General features: G+C 44.9%; 1 protein-coding gene across 1 annotated transcript in view; it reads right to left on the bottom strand.

Moving 5' to 3' along the window:
• The window catches only part of ERGIC1 (endoplasmic reticulum-golgi intermediate compartment 1), a 60,426-nt gene extending 48,721 nt beyond the window's left edge, over window positions 1–11,705 (bottom strand). The window contains exon 1 of the mRNA XM_027901342.1: window positions 11,611–11,705. Coding sequence (XP_027757143.1) covers window positions 11,611–11,630 — 20 coding nt within the window. The 5' untranslated portion in view covers window positions 11,631–11,705. The remainder of the gene's footprint in view (window positions 1–11,610) is intronic.
• Between the last annotated feature and the right edge of the window lie 3,600 nt (window positions 11,706–15,305).

A 15,305-nucleotide genomic window follows, 5' to 3' on the forward strand; every position in this document is an offset into this window, starting at 1 on the left:
ATATGTGAAGTAATCAAAACAGCAACTTGGAGAACAGTTGGTACCTGGAACAAAGATGATAAAGGAAAGAGCAGGACACAACTCCCCTCTGCACGGTGACCCTGACAGGGGCTGGAAATCACCAGACTCCCCTGGGAGAAGGGAGAGGAATGAGTAGACAGCTGAGCAGGTGACAGAGGCTGCTCAGCAATGCCATGGGCTGGATTTTCTACCCCACATGGTTTAGAGCTGCTACAGTAAAAAGTCAGACCTAGTCTGACCAGCAGTTTGGAGCAAGTCTCTAAAAAAGGAAAAGTTGGGCTTTAATTGGGGAAACATCAAGAACAGCGTGTCTTTTTAAGCAAAACCTTTCTTACTTTAAAAGAGCAGTGAGTTCCAACTCCCTCTGCATTTTCCACTTCCTCTAGTCCTTCCTGTACCTGTGCTGGGCAAAAATCCAGAATTTTGTTCCCCAGATCTAGCAAGGAAAGAAGAAATTCTCTGTACAAGTAAATTCACCCTAAAACAGTCAAAAGAAGTAGAGCTGCCTTACTCTTACACCTTCCTCTACACATGTATAGGGAGCACTGCTTTTTCTATTTTCATGGAGAAATTTCAGTTCAAGATTTCATTCTGAAATCCTTTCTCTAGCTCAGGCTGCTTTTCTTCCCACCCAAAAACAAGTGCATGCTCTGACAACTCTGCAGGAACACTTAGATCCTACAATCCAGCACATACAAAAGGCAGTAACTCTTCTTCCAATAAAGCAAAATAGGTGAAATCTGGTTTACTGAGTGGGAAAACAATGGTAGGAAGTCAGCAGCAGAGGAAGAAAATAGGAACTACTGATTTTGAGCCCTTAATTCTGTTAATTCTTTGTTTAAATGACATTTCTATGTTTCCTGTCTGCTGGCAGATGAGAACATAATGTGCAGAGGACAGCTCAGGACAGCTCCAGGACAGCCACATTACAATTCCAGGGATGGGATGCAGCAGTGGGAGCCAACAGACCTGAATTCTGTTCTGCTCCCAGCGCTGACTCACTGTGCAATTTCTGTTCCAGTCAATTAAATCTTTCTTCTTCAGCTTGTACATTTTGCACAGCAGCATCTGGTAACATCTGCCCACCTTTCCTCAAGCACGTGGAAATCTACAGGTGAAAAACTCTGCAAACAATGAAGCATCACTGAGCAAAGCTCCAACTTCTACCTGAGGAGCTGTGTCAGGAGAGGGTTGGGTTGATTTTAGGAAAAGGTTCTTTCCCCAGAGGGTGGTTGGGCACTGAACAGGCTCCCCAGGGCAGTGGTCACGGCCCCAAGGCTGACCAAGAGCTCAAGGAGTGTTTGGACAAAGCTCTGAGGGGCAGGGTGAGATTGTTGGGGTGTCCTCTGCAGAACCAGGAGTTGGACTTTGATGATCATTGTGGGTCCCTTCCAACTCAGGATATTGAGTGATTCTTTGAAAGCTGCGGGAAGGTGGCTTATGAAAACAAACTGGATGTGCTCTGCAAGAGCTGAACCTTGGTTCGCTCACAGGGTTGTGCCTGGAGTGCACGTTTAGGAACAATCTTGAAGGTTTTGTGAAATGGGACACAAACTTTGAAGCACATGGAAAGTAAGATAAGTGATCCTGTTAATCTCAGTTTCACACAGAAAGTAAACACTGAATATACAAACACCAAAGCCTGGCTGGGAATGTGAGTTCCAGATGCAAACACAGATTCAAAGCAGGACTAATAAGCCGATACTTGTAAATACCACGCAGTTATTAACACGTTTTATAAGATTAACACCTGCATTACAGGAGATAACACACATATCATTAAGTAATCAGCTAGTCCTCATTTACACACAATGGGATATTAACAAACATACTCCACAACTTGAGCTTTAATGGACAAACTCGAAAGGTTTCAGAATTATATCGGAAACTGTTTAATCCTGAACCACTCTGAGCAAGCTCTGACATGGGAAGGACCAGACAGGGATGTGGAGGGGCTAATGGAGCTTTAAACCAGTTTATTTGGACTGCAACCAGGTGAAGACTGCAATTTCCAAATTCTCTATGACTGATTTCTCACTCACAACATCACACCACTTTTCAAAGCAAATACTATTTTTTTTGACCTGCTGACTCTCCACACTTTTAAGCCCAGGAATGAAATGTAGGAAGAGGTTTCCTTGCCAGCCAGCTCCTCCCTCTTAATTCTAGTTCCAAGAACATAATGAAACTAACAGAGGAAGTTTCTGAAACAAGGAGGAGTACTGAGAACAAGAAAACAAGGTTAGGCCAGGAGGACTGTCATTAATTATATAATCCAGCCTTTGGGTAACTGGACACTTAGGGAAAGGGGTTGAGAGAACACTGGAGGCATCAGCCTCTGCAGCATTATGTCATCTGGCCTGCTCCTTACTTAGCAGGGAAAGGATTTGCACAGGGACAAAAAAACAAACCCATTTATTTCCAGGAGAAAAGACTTCGAATCTCCACAACAGCTGCTGAAAAAGGGTACAAAAAATTCATATGTTCTGCTCCCATTTAAACTGACTCATTTCCAAGGAGCTGGTTCTCCTGTTTGCTCCCTCCTGCCAGTCATTGTGCTATCCCTCCATAACACCTTTTTGTCAACTATGTTCTAAATTTCGTGCATATTAAGCTTGTTCTCTGCTGCCCAAGAACACACACAACAATTGCTACTGCTGAAATATGCCAAAGCTGCAACTATTTTAGGTGACACTGAAGAATGGAAAACAGGAAGCGGTACATCACTTTATTTTTTTCCTTCCAGATAAAATGTTAGCCTCAAACATATTTCAAAGGCAATTAAGAGGAGGAGGAAAGTATAATCTCAAATACTCAAAGGTGGAGACTTGCCAGCAAGCATTTTATTTCCTTTTAAGCAGTGAAGCACGTGTCAAAATGAAGGATGGAAGAGAAATGTATTTTTAATAAAGTGAACAAATTATACTCTACTTCATCAAAACAGGAGAAAAGTGTCATGAAGAAAAAATGTTCAAGTAAGGGGACTGGTATTCAAAAGGATCCAGCCCTTCTCTGGACTATGAACAGGAGCCATTGTGCTCCTGAGTGGGAGCAGCATATTCTGGAGATCAGAGGGAATCAGGATTAACATACACGGCTGCTCCCCAAACTAAGTAAATTGTTTAGATACTTGAATGTCATAAGTAAACTATAAACTCAGAGATTCTTGTTCTTGCAGCTCCCCAGCACAACCCACCACCTCCCATCATCAAACCATACCCATTCCATCCTTTTTAGGACCCTCAGTCCTCAACATCTCTCCCTTTCCCTGTATGAGAGGTGCCGGCTCAGGGTTCCTCTACGTCCTGCCACATTCACAGAATCACTGAGGTTGGAAAAGACCTCTGAGATCACAGAGTCCAACCTGTGACTGATCTCCACCTTGTCAACCAGACCAGAGCACTGAGCACCATGTCCAGTCATTCCTTGAACACCTCCAGGGATGGGGACTCCACCACCTCCCTGGGCAGCCCCTTCCAATGTCCAACAACTCACTGCCCACAGCTGCTGGTTCCCAGTGTTGCCAGCCTACTGGCCTTACTGGCCAGCTCCTCAGCCCTCCCCACAAACAGCAGTCCTGATCTCCAACAGACACTGAACAAACTTCAAAAGTAGACTGTGATTTCCAAGAAGTATCCTACACACAATATGGAGCATAATCCAGGCAGAGCTATGGAAAAAAAAAGAGTTGTACTGTAGCCTTTCCCGTAGCTTGTGGGAATCACAGAACAGTAAGACACTCTTGCTGCCCTGTGCTACTGAACACCTTGAAACAAGATCTGACAGGATAAAATTAGCATCAGAAACATGTAAATTTTATTTGTGGAAGCTACTTTCTAGTTTAAGTCCCAGCTGCACTTGCTCAGCACAAAAATCAGAGGTTGGTACAAAAGAACATGAAAAAATAAAACATCTGGGGAAAGGGGGGAAAAAGGCAAGGCAGGGATGTGTGAAGGAAACAACTCCTTATTCATAAAGCTTCTCTCAAAAGTGCACAGACCAATCCATATCCTACTGCTTGAAAGAGATTTCTCCAGATCCATAAGGGAAACTCCTGGACATCATCTAGGCTCACAGTCTCAGGCTGGACCAGTCCAGTTCCATCACTGCTCTGCAGAGTGAGCAAGCACAGGAGGGTTCCCTTGAAACAATTCAGCAACTGAGGCTCAGACAGGAACTGGTACTTGCCTAAAGCTGCCAGGGGTTAAGAGCAGCAGAACCCTGACTTGGGAGAGCAGACATTGGCATTCACTCACAACCGAGTCTTCCTTCTCCTCCAAAGTAATTTCTATAGGACAAAATCCACCAATACACAAGATTTAGGGACAAAAATGCTTTCCCAAAGCATCAATCAAGGATTCAAATATATTGTACTTTTTCAGAATATGAATAAAAACCCGCAGTGACCAGCTCAGGTTCTCCTATTTGAATTCCAATCTAAGGAGACAAGAATTCCTGTACAGGCTTTTACAACTCAGTCCCACTTTTTATTTGCAAGTAAGTGTAACTTAAAACTCTCCTGCATCATCCAACCTCCAAATGAAGTTCCTGGTTTTGACACAGTTTCCAGGAAACACCTGTATGGATGTTACCCCAGTAGAAAAACATAAGTGATGCAGGCCCAAGAGCTGCAACTTATAGTTGGGGATCAGGTTTACCAGGGATTTTCAGTCCAGATACAACCTGTTATAATGCAGCAACCAGAATCAGATTTCAATGCAACAGGGTCACAGTTGATTTAGAGTGACAGGGAATCTGAGCGAGGCTTCAAGACTTCATCTTTATCAGAAAACAAAATCATATTTACATTACTGGCTGAACTGGTGGGCTTGCTTTATTCACAGCACCCAGTGGTCTACAGAGATGGACAGCAATTTGGAAGCCAAATGATCTGCCCTGGGATATGATTGTTAAATAAACAGTAAGAAGCCATGACCTCCTGAAATCCTGTCAGCAGTTATACTTGCCTGCATGCATTAACAGGGCATTTTGAAGATTCTTCTATTAAATGTCAATCTTTCTGGCTTCTCTGAACTATACTAAATACATCTCATGTGGAAACATCCTTAAAAAAAAACAAACAGAAAAGCAAATATCCAAACACACACAGTTCAAACACAGCAAGTCGCACTGTCACACAGAGTACGGTCTTAAGTGTGTGTCTGCCATGATTACTACTAAAATACTCAAACATTTCAGTATAAGCAAGATTTTGTCATGGCAAGACTGTGGTTAATGCTTTGGCAGAACAAGTTTTCCATTTTGAGAGTATTTGGCTCTGTAGAGGAATACCTAGACAATAGTTCAGGGCTTGTGCTTGGATAGAAGACAAAATAAACAAGACCGTTCCACCATTTCTTCATTCATTGCAAGACTATTCTTTTCTCACCACCTCCACCATTTGAATTACATGCCCAAAAAATACACAAGCAGTCTTCAAAATACAAGCTCAACAACGTCCACAGCTTCCCAGTCCACGCTGGTGGTATTGCTTCAGCTCTGTTTACAGTGTGATTCAGACATTTTCACAGCAGTGAACTATGATGGCATGAAGAAAGCATCTGTGTCACCAAGGACTGAACAAAGGAGGACGGTTAAAGCTCAGAAGGAATAATACAGAACTCTCCTACAAAGACAGACCTTAATATTTCTATACTTACTCAGGAAAAAATCTCTATTCCAACTACATTTCAAGAGAAATTACGCATGAGGGAGACTCGGGAAGAAATATCTACATACATTCATGCTATAATCAGTTATTTGTGGCACAAACATCAACAGACCCTGTCTGTACAGCTCTGCTTGCCCATCTGACTGCTGTGACTGCAGAATAATTTCTCAGGTGCCCTCAAAGGGCTATTGTTGAAACAAAGTTAGTCATGGTACTGCCTGGCACCAAAACCACTGTGGTAATTACGTAAGGTGGCAACACCACCACTTGGAAGGGTTGTTTACCAGCGACGTTGCACAATGTGAACTGGAACTTGCTCGCCAGACCTGGCTGCAGTTCAGGATGAAATTCACTTGCAGTTACAGGCACTTTGGAGAACTCAGATATCACCTCAGCAGCCAGAGAGAAAATGTGGGTCCTGTAGAGCGCAGAGAGGAAACTACCCAACACACAGCTGTGCTAGGCCGCTGGTTATTGGTGTAGACGCTAATTTAGGGAGTGCTGGCTACCAGCTCCATCACATACAGGATTTAGGACTGCGAACCAAATCACTGTACAAGTGGCAACGCCTGTGGCTGCAACAGTGACTGTGCAGGGTACACACAGCCTTTTTGCGGTGCCACTGCTTGCACAAACCAGTAGCACAACCCATCAGATCAGGAGATGCCACACCAGCCAGTCTGAGCTGTTAGTTCTTCTCTCATCCTCCCCGCTCTGTTTCAGCCAAGAACACGCCTCCCTGCTGCTATCGCCACCGTGCACCTGCTCACAAATGAGCTCACCGTGCCTCTCCTCTAAAGTAAGTTCAGCAAGTAATTCTGCCAAATGAGGGAGTGTGTGTTGATGCAGCCAGTTAAAGGTGCTGGGAAAGTGCCAGCAGGTGCACGGAGCACAAAGCACCCGGATCCGACGGGAAACACAGCGCTGGTTCATATTGAAATTGAAAATTCCTGAGCAAACATGTACATTTCCCCCAATATTTCATATTTATTAGGCAATGCCAAAGCATCACCATTTCTGCATAATGATTGGCAAATGTTCAAACACAAGGCAAACAAATCCCAGACAAGGTAAAGGGAGATTTGAGGGGCTACAGAAAGATTTTGTCTCTTCTCTCATGCAACCAGCAGTAGGACGAGAGGACACAGTTTTAAGCTGTACCAGGGGAGGTTTAGGCTGGATATCAGGAAGAAATGTTTTACAGAGAGAGCGATCAGACATTGGAACGGGCTGCTCAGAAAGGTGGTGGATTCACCGTCCCTGGAGGTTTTTAAGGTGAGACTGGATGTGACATCAGTGCCATGGTCTGGTAACCACAGCAGTGTTGGATCAAGGGTTGGACTTGATGATGTCAGGTCTTTTCCAACCCAGTTGATTCTATGATTTTCAGTTGTGAACCTCACAAACCTGTCAAAAGGAAAATGATAGGATCATGGAAGTCAACTTTGTTCCTTCTTTTCTGAAGACTAAAGACTAAAATAAGTTATTTTCCTTAAGCTCACAAGTGAATGAGAAGTTGTCCAAGGAGTTGCTTAGTTCAGAAGAGATTTTTTCCTCAGACTCAAAATCACCTCTAATCAATCAACTGGTTTGTCCTCATTAATTTGATCAGGAATTGATTCCACAATTGTTCCAGGTCAGATGTCTGAGCATCACTTTGCCTATTCACCATCACAACTCTTAGGTCTAATTTAAAACCAAACATACTCTCTCTCCCAAAATAAGGTTGGATGTGTGTCAGCTTCTTGATTTAAAAAAGATCTTTGGGAACGGAAGTGAAGACCTGCCTGTATCCCAAAAAATAAAAATGTACTTTATATCTGAATCAGAATACCCACATTAAAACACTATTTATCACACATGTGCCAAAGAACAGCTGACCATGGGGGCCCGTTGTACTGTAATGATGGAATAAGAGTCCTTGCCTTCCACACTAAATCAGCATTTAAATCTAAATCCTTTTTAAGCCTGGCTCCTTTCCCGTGACCGCCAAAATCTGGATATAACATTCTGTTACTTCACATGGGTTATAACACTGAAAAAAAACAAACAAACCCCAAAACCAAACAATCAACAACACCAACAAAAAATCCCTAATGAAAACATCACAATGATTAATTGTGGGAAAGGAATTGTGAATTTCTCAGTTAAATATCAAAATAAGGACTCACGGATATTTGTCACTCTCGGCCAAACACATAGCCAGGGCACAACTGAGAATTACCCAGAATTAGAACAAAAACTTGATTTCAGAGTGGGCTATTTTAGTTTTTCTCAGCCTAAGCAATTACCAAAATAGTTCAGAAGTTTTAGTATCTTACAAACGCATCAGTAACTCCTTCATGCAAATAGGCAGGTGCAAAGAAAAGCCACCAAAGTCAGAGAACTCGCAGCAATGTTTCTCTCTATCATGTCCACATCCATTGCAAAGGAGTAACTTATTTTCACATCTGTAATTTTCATTTTTATGTATGTAATTCTCAACACCAGAGCAGTCTGAAGTCCCAGCACCAACTCAGGCTCCTGCTAACTGGATCACACAACATAGGAGAAACCCTCTGGCCCATAATCACCACTCAAGATGACCCAGGCTCACCGTTTAATCTAATTATTATTTTAACCATCCTCAGATGCTGCAAGTGTGCAGGTGACACTGGGTCTTAAAGGCTTGAGGGGGAAATACCCTTTCAGATCCAGTGAGATAACTCAGAATGCCCAATAAAATAGGTACAAAGCTGCTTTGCTGACACAAGTTCTAAGGAACCAGGGGATGGGAAACAAGGAAAAATCTGCCTGCCTCTTTCAGCCAAATGGGTTTTAAAAAAAAAAAAAAGGAAAGAACCAGGCCTTCTGGAAATAGAAACTGATTTAGGAATTCTGTAGGAGAGCTGGTGTCTTGTGACATGCCCTGAACAGACCTGCACTGAAAGCTCCAATCTGGAAGCTGAAAACTTGGTTTCATACTAACATCACAGCAGGAGTGGAGAGATTAGCATGAATGAAAGGCTTTGAAAAATGAAAAGCATTAGGTAAGTACTAAGTATTATTAAAATCCCAAAGATACTTGGGACAGAATGATTATTTTTCACATGAAATTACTGGGAAAATATTGTTTTATTTATGAATTAAATGCATTTGGTATTAGCAAAGGGAACTACCAATAAGCCAAGGAAACAGAAGCTCTACAGGAAAAAAAAAGCACAAAAAATTACAAGTAATAAAACAAGCTACTTCCAATATGGAACCATGACATGAACCAATATGGCTCAGATCAACTGATGGAGACAACTTCCAAGAAAGATGTTTAGGCACTTTGAGTTCTTCAGTCAGGCCAGATATGAACCTGTGACTCTAGAAGAGAGGGAAGAGATTTAGTCCCATAAATGGAAAGGCTTTCTTTGCCTTTTAGTTGGTGAAGAATGGGACATTTTTGATCATGGGCTTTTTTAATTACTTGTCATTGGTGTTTTTGTTGTCTTCAGATGAGACTCTGGAAACCTACTCCTGCCAGAGCTACTTTGTGTGGAAACAGAGCTCAAGGCCTGAATTTCCATCTGGTCTGTGCCCCTCTCTACACCTGATGTCAGCTGTCAATATCCTGCCACTCTAAAACATCAAAAATAAAAGCTCTAAGTAAAGGGAGGATACAACAAGACCTTGCCTTTCCAAATTCCTGACAAGAGCAGTTAAAGACAGTGATTGCTTCAGCTGCATTAGCAACCCAGACCTGCGAAATCTGTGGCCTCCAGAAGAACACAACTCCATTCCACTTGGAACCTCCGAATTTTGGGACTCTACTAGTAGATATATAGGGGCATTTTTAAAAGTTTCTTAACAACCTAAACCTCTAATCATACACAGGCGTAACACCCACTCCAAAGTGTGTGCTAAAGACAGGGTGTCAAACCGTACCTGCCACAGAGAACATCCAGCTGAAATCTCTGAGAGAAAAACCTTGGATTTCACATGATGAAAAACGGCATCTCTTCATTCAGAAACTCACTCAAGGTGTTAACCTCATTTCTCTAAGAGCACTGTATTGTACGTTCTAGAGTTGTCGGGAAGTACCTGTACATTTTTTTTTAACGTATGCATCATACTGCACCTACAACGGTAAAATTTTCCAGCCTCAGCAGATTTTGTTCCACTGACTGCACAATGAACAAAACCCACAACAGCTAAAAAGGGCTCTAACCTTTGCAACGTTTTGGCCCTGAACTCTATTCATGCTTCTAAAACAGGAAAGTGGTTTGTTGCACGTGACAGTAGTTTCTCTGTACTTTAAATATAAAATTCCTGTTATCAACGGCAGCCTTTCAAAAATTCATCTCTGCAGAATAGCTGAACTTCAGCAAGCTTATGTTACTTGAGAAAGAGCTTTGAAGTGTCTATTTCTAATCCTCCAGTCTGAATGACAAAGAAGTTATTTGCAATTGTGAATCTTTAAAATGAAGATCTGAACTGATGCCGCTCTTTTTGTAACTCATTAACACAAACCCTGCCATTCAGTCTTTACTAAACGTCTTTGTTCCATTCCAAAGTGAAGCACTAGTGCTGTCTCTGAAGGTGATTATGCTCTTGGTGAGCCAGTGTTTCCACATGCATATGCAGAGACCCAACAAAAATTACATTTTCAAAGACATCAGAAATAACATTTGCTTTATCTGCTATTACAAAGTGTCAGCCACAACCCAGGGTCCCTTATTATTCACATATTTTACAAGTCTGAAAATAGGCGGTAATAAGATTCGCAGCTGGCAGAATGTCTCCAAAGCTGAGAAGACTTTTTCTATCAAATTTTACACAAGAGCAGAAACGAGGCTCTGGGCCCCAGATCCCACATGATCCAGCAGATATTGTTTCCAGCTTCAACAAGTTTTCATTCAGAAGCAACTGCCTCCATGTTCAACAGTGCCCCATGGATCACACAAGATCCTGTCAGCCTGTATAAATGAGAGGCCTGGTTTAGAATTACAGCAAAAATATAACACACAACTTTTGCTTGGGAGAACTAAAAACCTGCATTATCACCATTTCCCCCTGCCGTCTCAAAGGGGTCACATGTACAGGTCACGATGATCCTACGTGGAAAGGACCATATATTCCCAAAAATGCATGTATTTTTTAATGTAATATTAATGCTCTAGTAAAATCTACACCAGAAAACTCATCTGTGCATCCTCCCCACGGCATCTCTGAACTTGGGAACTTACAAATCATTGGCTCAAGAGTGGCTCAAAAAGAAAATGAACCCATAGTTGCTATTTCAGCTGCACTTAAGTCAGAGGGGTCTTTTTCACTTCTGCTTTGGTACCTGACACTGCCTGCTATGGCCCAGGGGATGCAGGCGCTCCACAGAAAGGCCAAATCCTACAACTCACACCTGCTCAGGATGGCAAAGCCAAAGGTGGAGGCGCCAATGTTGGTTCCCAGCAATGAGACACGTGGTGCTGCATTCTGCACACTGACCCCCTAAAGATGCTGTGGGAGCTCCACCATAAGGAGTGATGCCCTAAAGCTCTGTGGGAGCCCCACCGCGACCCCGTGAAGCTGCCGTGGGACCCCAAGGATCTGCGGGAGGAGCAGGGTCCCCGCACCTTCACCCCGATACCCACTGCGGGGTCCCGTGGGACACGCACATCCATCACTCCCGAGGTCCTGCCCGGGGAACCCCCAAACAACACACCCCCCCTCTGGCTTCGCACAACCGCCCTGCGGCCGCTCGCTGGACAGAGCCTCCCCGTTCCCACGGCCCTTCCCTGCCCACACCTACTTCACCCATCCACCCACCCATCCATCCACACATCCATCCATCCGTGCATCCCTCCCTGCCCACCGGGCGGGGAGCGGCGGGAGGGAGGGCGGGCGCGGCCGGTCCCCGCGGGGCGGGCGGGCGGGCGGGCGTTGTCGCGACTCACCTCCTGAAGTCAAAGGGCATGTTGGTGGCGGGCGGGCTGCGGGCGCCGCCGCCCCCGGCCCCGGCTCTCGCCTCGCTGCCGCCGCCGCCGCAGGGCCAGGAAGTGACGGCCCCGGCCCCGGCGCCGCAGCACCAGCCCATTGGGCGGCCGGGCCGGCCGGGGCTTCCGCCGCCGGGTTACGGGAGCGGGATGCGGGATGCGGGGTGCGGGATGCGGGGTGCGGGATGCGGGGTGTGGGATGCGGCTGGTCCCAGCCCGCGGCAGTGCCCCGGGACCACCCACTTCTTCCCCGGAGTTTGCCGGGTCCCCTCAGTGCCTGAGGGCCGGAGTGCCCCGCTCAGCCCCGCGGGTGCTCTCAGTGCGGAATCACGGAATCGTTCAGGCTGGGAAAGACCTCCGAGATCGTCGAGTCCGACCTGTGACCGACCACCACCGTGTCAGCCAGACCAGAGCACTGAGTGCCGCGTCCAGTCTTTCCTTAAACGCCTTCGGGGATGGAGACTTCGCCACCTCCCTGGGCAGCCCCTTCCAATGTTTAATCACCCTTTCTGTGAAGAAATTCCTCCTGATGTCCAACCTAAACCTCCCCTGGCACAGCTTGAGGCCATTTCCTCTCCTCACTTGTTATTTGGGAGAAGACAGTGACCCCCACCTGGCTCCCTGCTCCTGTCAGGGAGTTGTGGAGAGCAAGAAGGCCCCCCCTGAGCCTCCTTTTCTCCAGGCTGAGCCCCCCAGATGCTCCTCACATGACTGACTCTTCAGACCTTTCCGCAGCTCCACTGCCCTTCTCTGAAGATGCACCATCTCCTCGGTGTCTCCCTTGCAATGAGGGGCCCAGAACTGGACATGGCATTAGAGCTGTGGCTTCACCAGTGCCCAGCACAGTGGGAAATGCTGAGCACAGGAAGCATTCCGAGGTGTCCTACAGCTCAGCCCCACTGTCCCCTCACTGCATCCCAAGGGCCCTGTTGGTGCCTACGGACCATCTCAGCACTTGCCACAGGGCTGGGGCTGCCCATTGCTGACGATGCCCAGTGGAGCAGGCTCAGCCCAGTGTTCCAGGCTATCTGCAGCCGCTGCACACATTCCCTCAGCTCCTGGCATCCCTCCTGCACTGCCTGTGGACACGGCTGCAGCTGCCAGCCCAGCAGGACTGCCCGGGCCCCCAGGCCAGAGCGTGGCCGCTCACATGGGTGCGGTGCTTCAGGCTTTGTCGGGCATCTTTTGCATCCTCAGCATCGCAGTAATAACAGCCTGTGTGTGTGAATGTGGCATGATCCGTGTCTGGAGACAGAGCCAAGCCACAGTGACAGACCCGGGGAAAGTCTCATGCTTTCAAGTGCCCAGGAAGGAAGGAGGAGCATCCAACCCTGCACTTCCACATACCCTGCCCAGCAGAGGATGGGAGACTATTCACAAGAGTATGTAGTGATGGGACAAGGGGGAATGTGACAGAAAGTAGGTTTAGATCTAGAAATTCTTCCCTGTAAGAGTAGTGAGGCCCTGGCACAGGTTGCCCAGAGAAGCTGTGGCTGCCCCATCCCTTGAAGTGTTCAAGGCCAGGTTGGACAATGCTTGGAGCGACCTGTTCTAGTGGAAGGTGTCCCTGCCTGTGGCAGGGGGTTGGAACTAGATGATCTTTAAGGTCCCTTCCAATCCAGGCCATTCTATGATTCTATAAAGAGCTCCTTTGGTGCCAGCATGGCTCTTTCACTTGCTTTTGAAAACCTTTTTTTGCAATTTTATTGGAGCAAGGGAATTTAAATAAGGAAAAGTTCCTCATTCATTAGGTGAAAAATTTTCCCAGTCTTGCCATTTTGCCTGAATGCTTTTTTCTTGCATCCCTGCCAGGTTCAGTGCAATCCACATGGCTAATCCTGCATTGCTTCATGTACCACCCCAGGTCCTTCCCATAATAATGTCACCACCTTGTAGCATCCGCCAGGGACTTTTTGCTGCAGGTAGCATGACTGCTGCTGGATTCAGAATTGTTGCCACTCAGGTACAGTGCATGTTAGATTGCAGTGCAGGAACAAAATACAGCTACTCTTGCTTTTTAAGTCTAAAAGCAGGGCAAGAGAAAGGGGGAAATGACAGCAATCTAAATATGCTGTGTGCAACATACTGCATTTCTAATTGATTCTGCAGCTTTCTTCCTCTTCCTCCTGCTGTCATCATGTCTTTATTTAGAGATGCACATCTTTCCATTTTTAACTTTCATCCACAAACTAGAAACATACCTGGGTAAAAAAGAAATTCAGATTGAGTTTACCAAAGAGTCAGAATTGTGAATCAATGTCATAGTCTTTCAAAGGAAGATAAAATAAATCACTCTGGGAGTATAAAAAACTAAAGTAGAGGAATCACAAATATGAGATAACATGGCATAATCCTTCAGAAGCCCCCAGGGAATAGATAAAAATATCTAATTCTTTTTTTTTTTTTTGGATCTCAGACACCTAAATTGTCCAACTGCAGTGTGCAAGCGTATTCAGCAGATTGCTAACAGATCAGCCACAAATCCTGCTACTCTTTCCATTGTGTTCCAAAACTGAACAACCCACTGAAACTAATGAGACAGTTCTCATCTCTCATGAGGTCAACCAATTGCATTGGCATAGCCAGGGGGTACTATCTGTGGTGGAAAAACCCAAAACAAACAGTGCCTATTGAGTTAGAGTTACACAACCAAGTGCTTGTTTAGCTTCTGGCAAGGCCCCGACATCATTAGCTGTTATTAACTGTCTTGTGCAAAGACATCAACTCTCAGGAGCCAAGAGAGTGCTGAAGAATTTACAAAAGCTCTTCACTCCAGACAAATCTGGAGGTGGCCTTGAAGAGTTTTTCCTCCTGCAGGCTCAAGCCTCGACAACACAACGCAGTGAGAGCTCACACTGTGGAGATTTCATTTTCCACTGAAAGGTCAAAGTCTGAAGAAAGCAATGGGCTCACAGCCCCTTTCCAGTTGGGTCCAGCTCACTTACATCCTTGCCAAGGGAAGAAGAAGTTAATGCCCTGAGATAAGACCCTCGTCACAATATTGTTTAATTACATAAGGCTTCTATCGAGCTTGAGATAAGAACAGGAATTTGTCAGCAGTCCAGCTGGGTGTGGCAGCTTAGCTCATGTTGTGTGTTAGAGAGGAAACCAAAAGCAAGGGGCTTATTTGAGGTGGTTGTCAAATCCTTAGAACTGGAAAGAGTAAACTGAAAATGACAACTGATTTAAAAGTTAACTTTCTTTTCCATGTGAGCAAAACCCAACACTTTTGTGACAACTGTAGACCTAAAACTATTGTTTCTCTTCAAATTGCATTAGAAACATTAGTTGAGCCAAACTGCTACTCTGAAATCAGTAAGTCAGTATTTTCAGAACTATTTAACAAAGAAGAAACCAAAGCAGGGGGATGAATTGACTCACCTAAGACTACAGAGTAAGATCAGCTTCAACTCTATAATTAGCAAACAAATCCCTTCATTCGTAATTCTGTGTTCATAATTCATGAAAAAAAAAAAAGAAAGAATATTTTCCTCATTCCAGTTCATTTTCTTGTAGATAAATCAGATCATGGATGACTCTATCTGGATTCTTAACTAATGCCTCACAATAACAAAACTGGTACCTCCTTCCTATTACAAAAAAAAGTGGCCAAAAAGTGCTTTGTTTGAATCATCTTCCTGGATATTTATTTCATA

The sequence above is a fragment of the Empidonax traillii genome, unplaced genomic scaffold (genome assembly GCF_003031625.1).
Source record: "Empidonax traillii isolate 1590-97213 ecotype Southwest subspecies unplaced genomic scaffold, ASM303162v1 scaffold22:size5013007, whole genome shotgun sequence".
NCBI classification, from domain to species: Eukaryota; Metazoa; Chordata; class Aves; order Passeriformes; family Tyrannidae; genus Empidonax; species Empidonax traillii.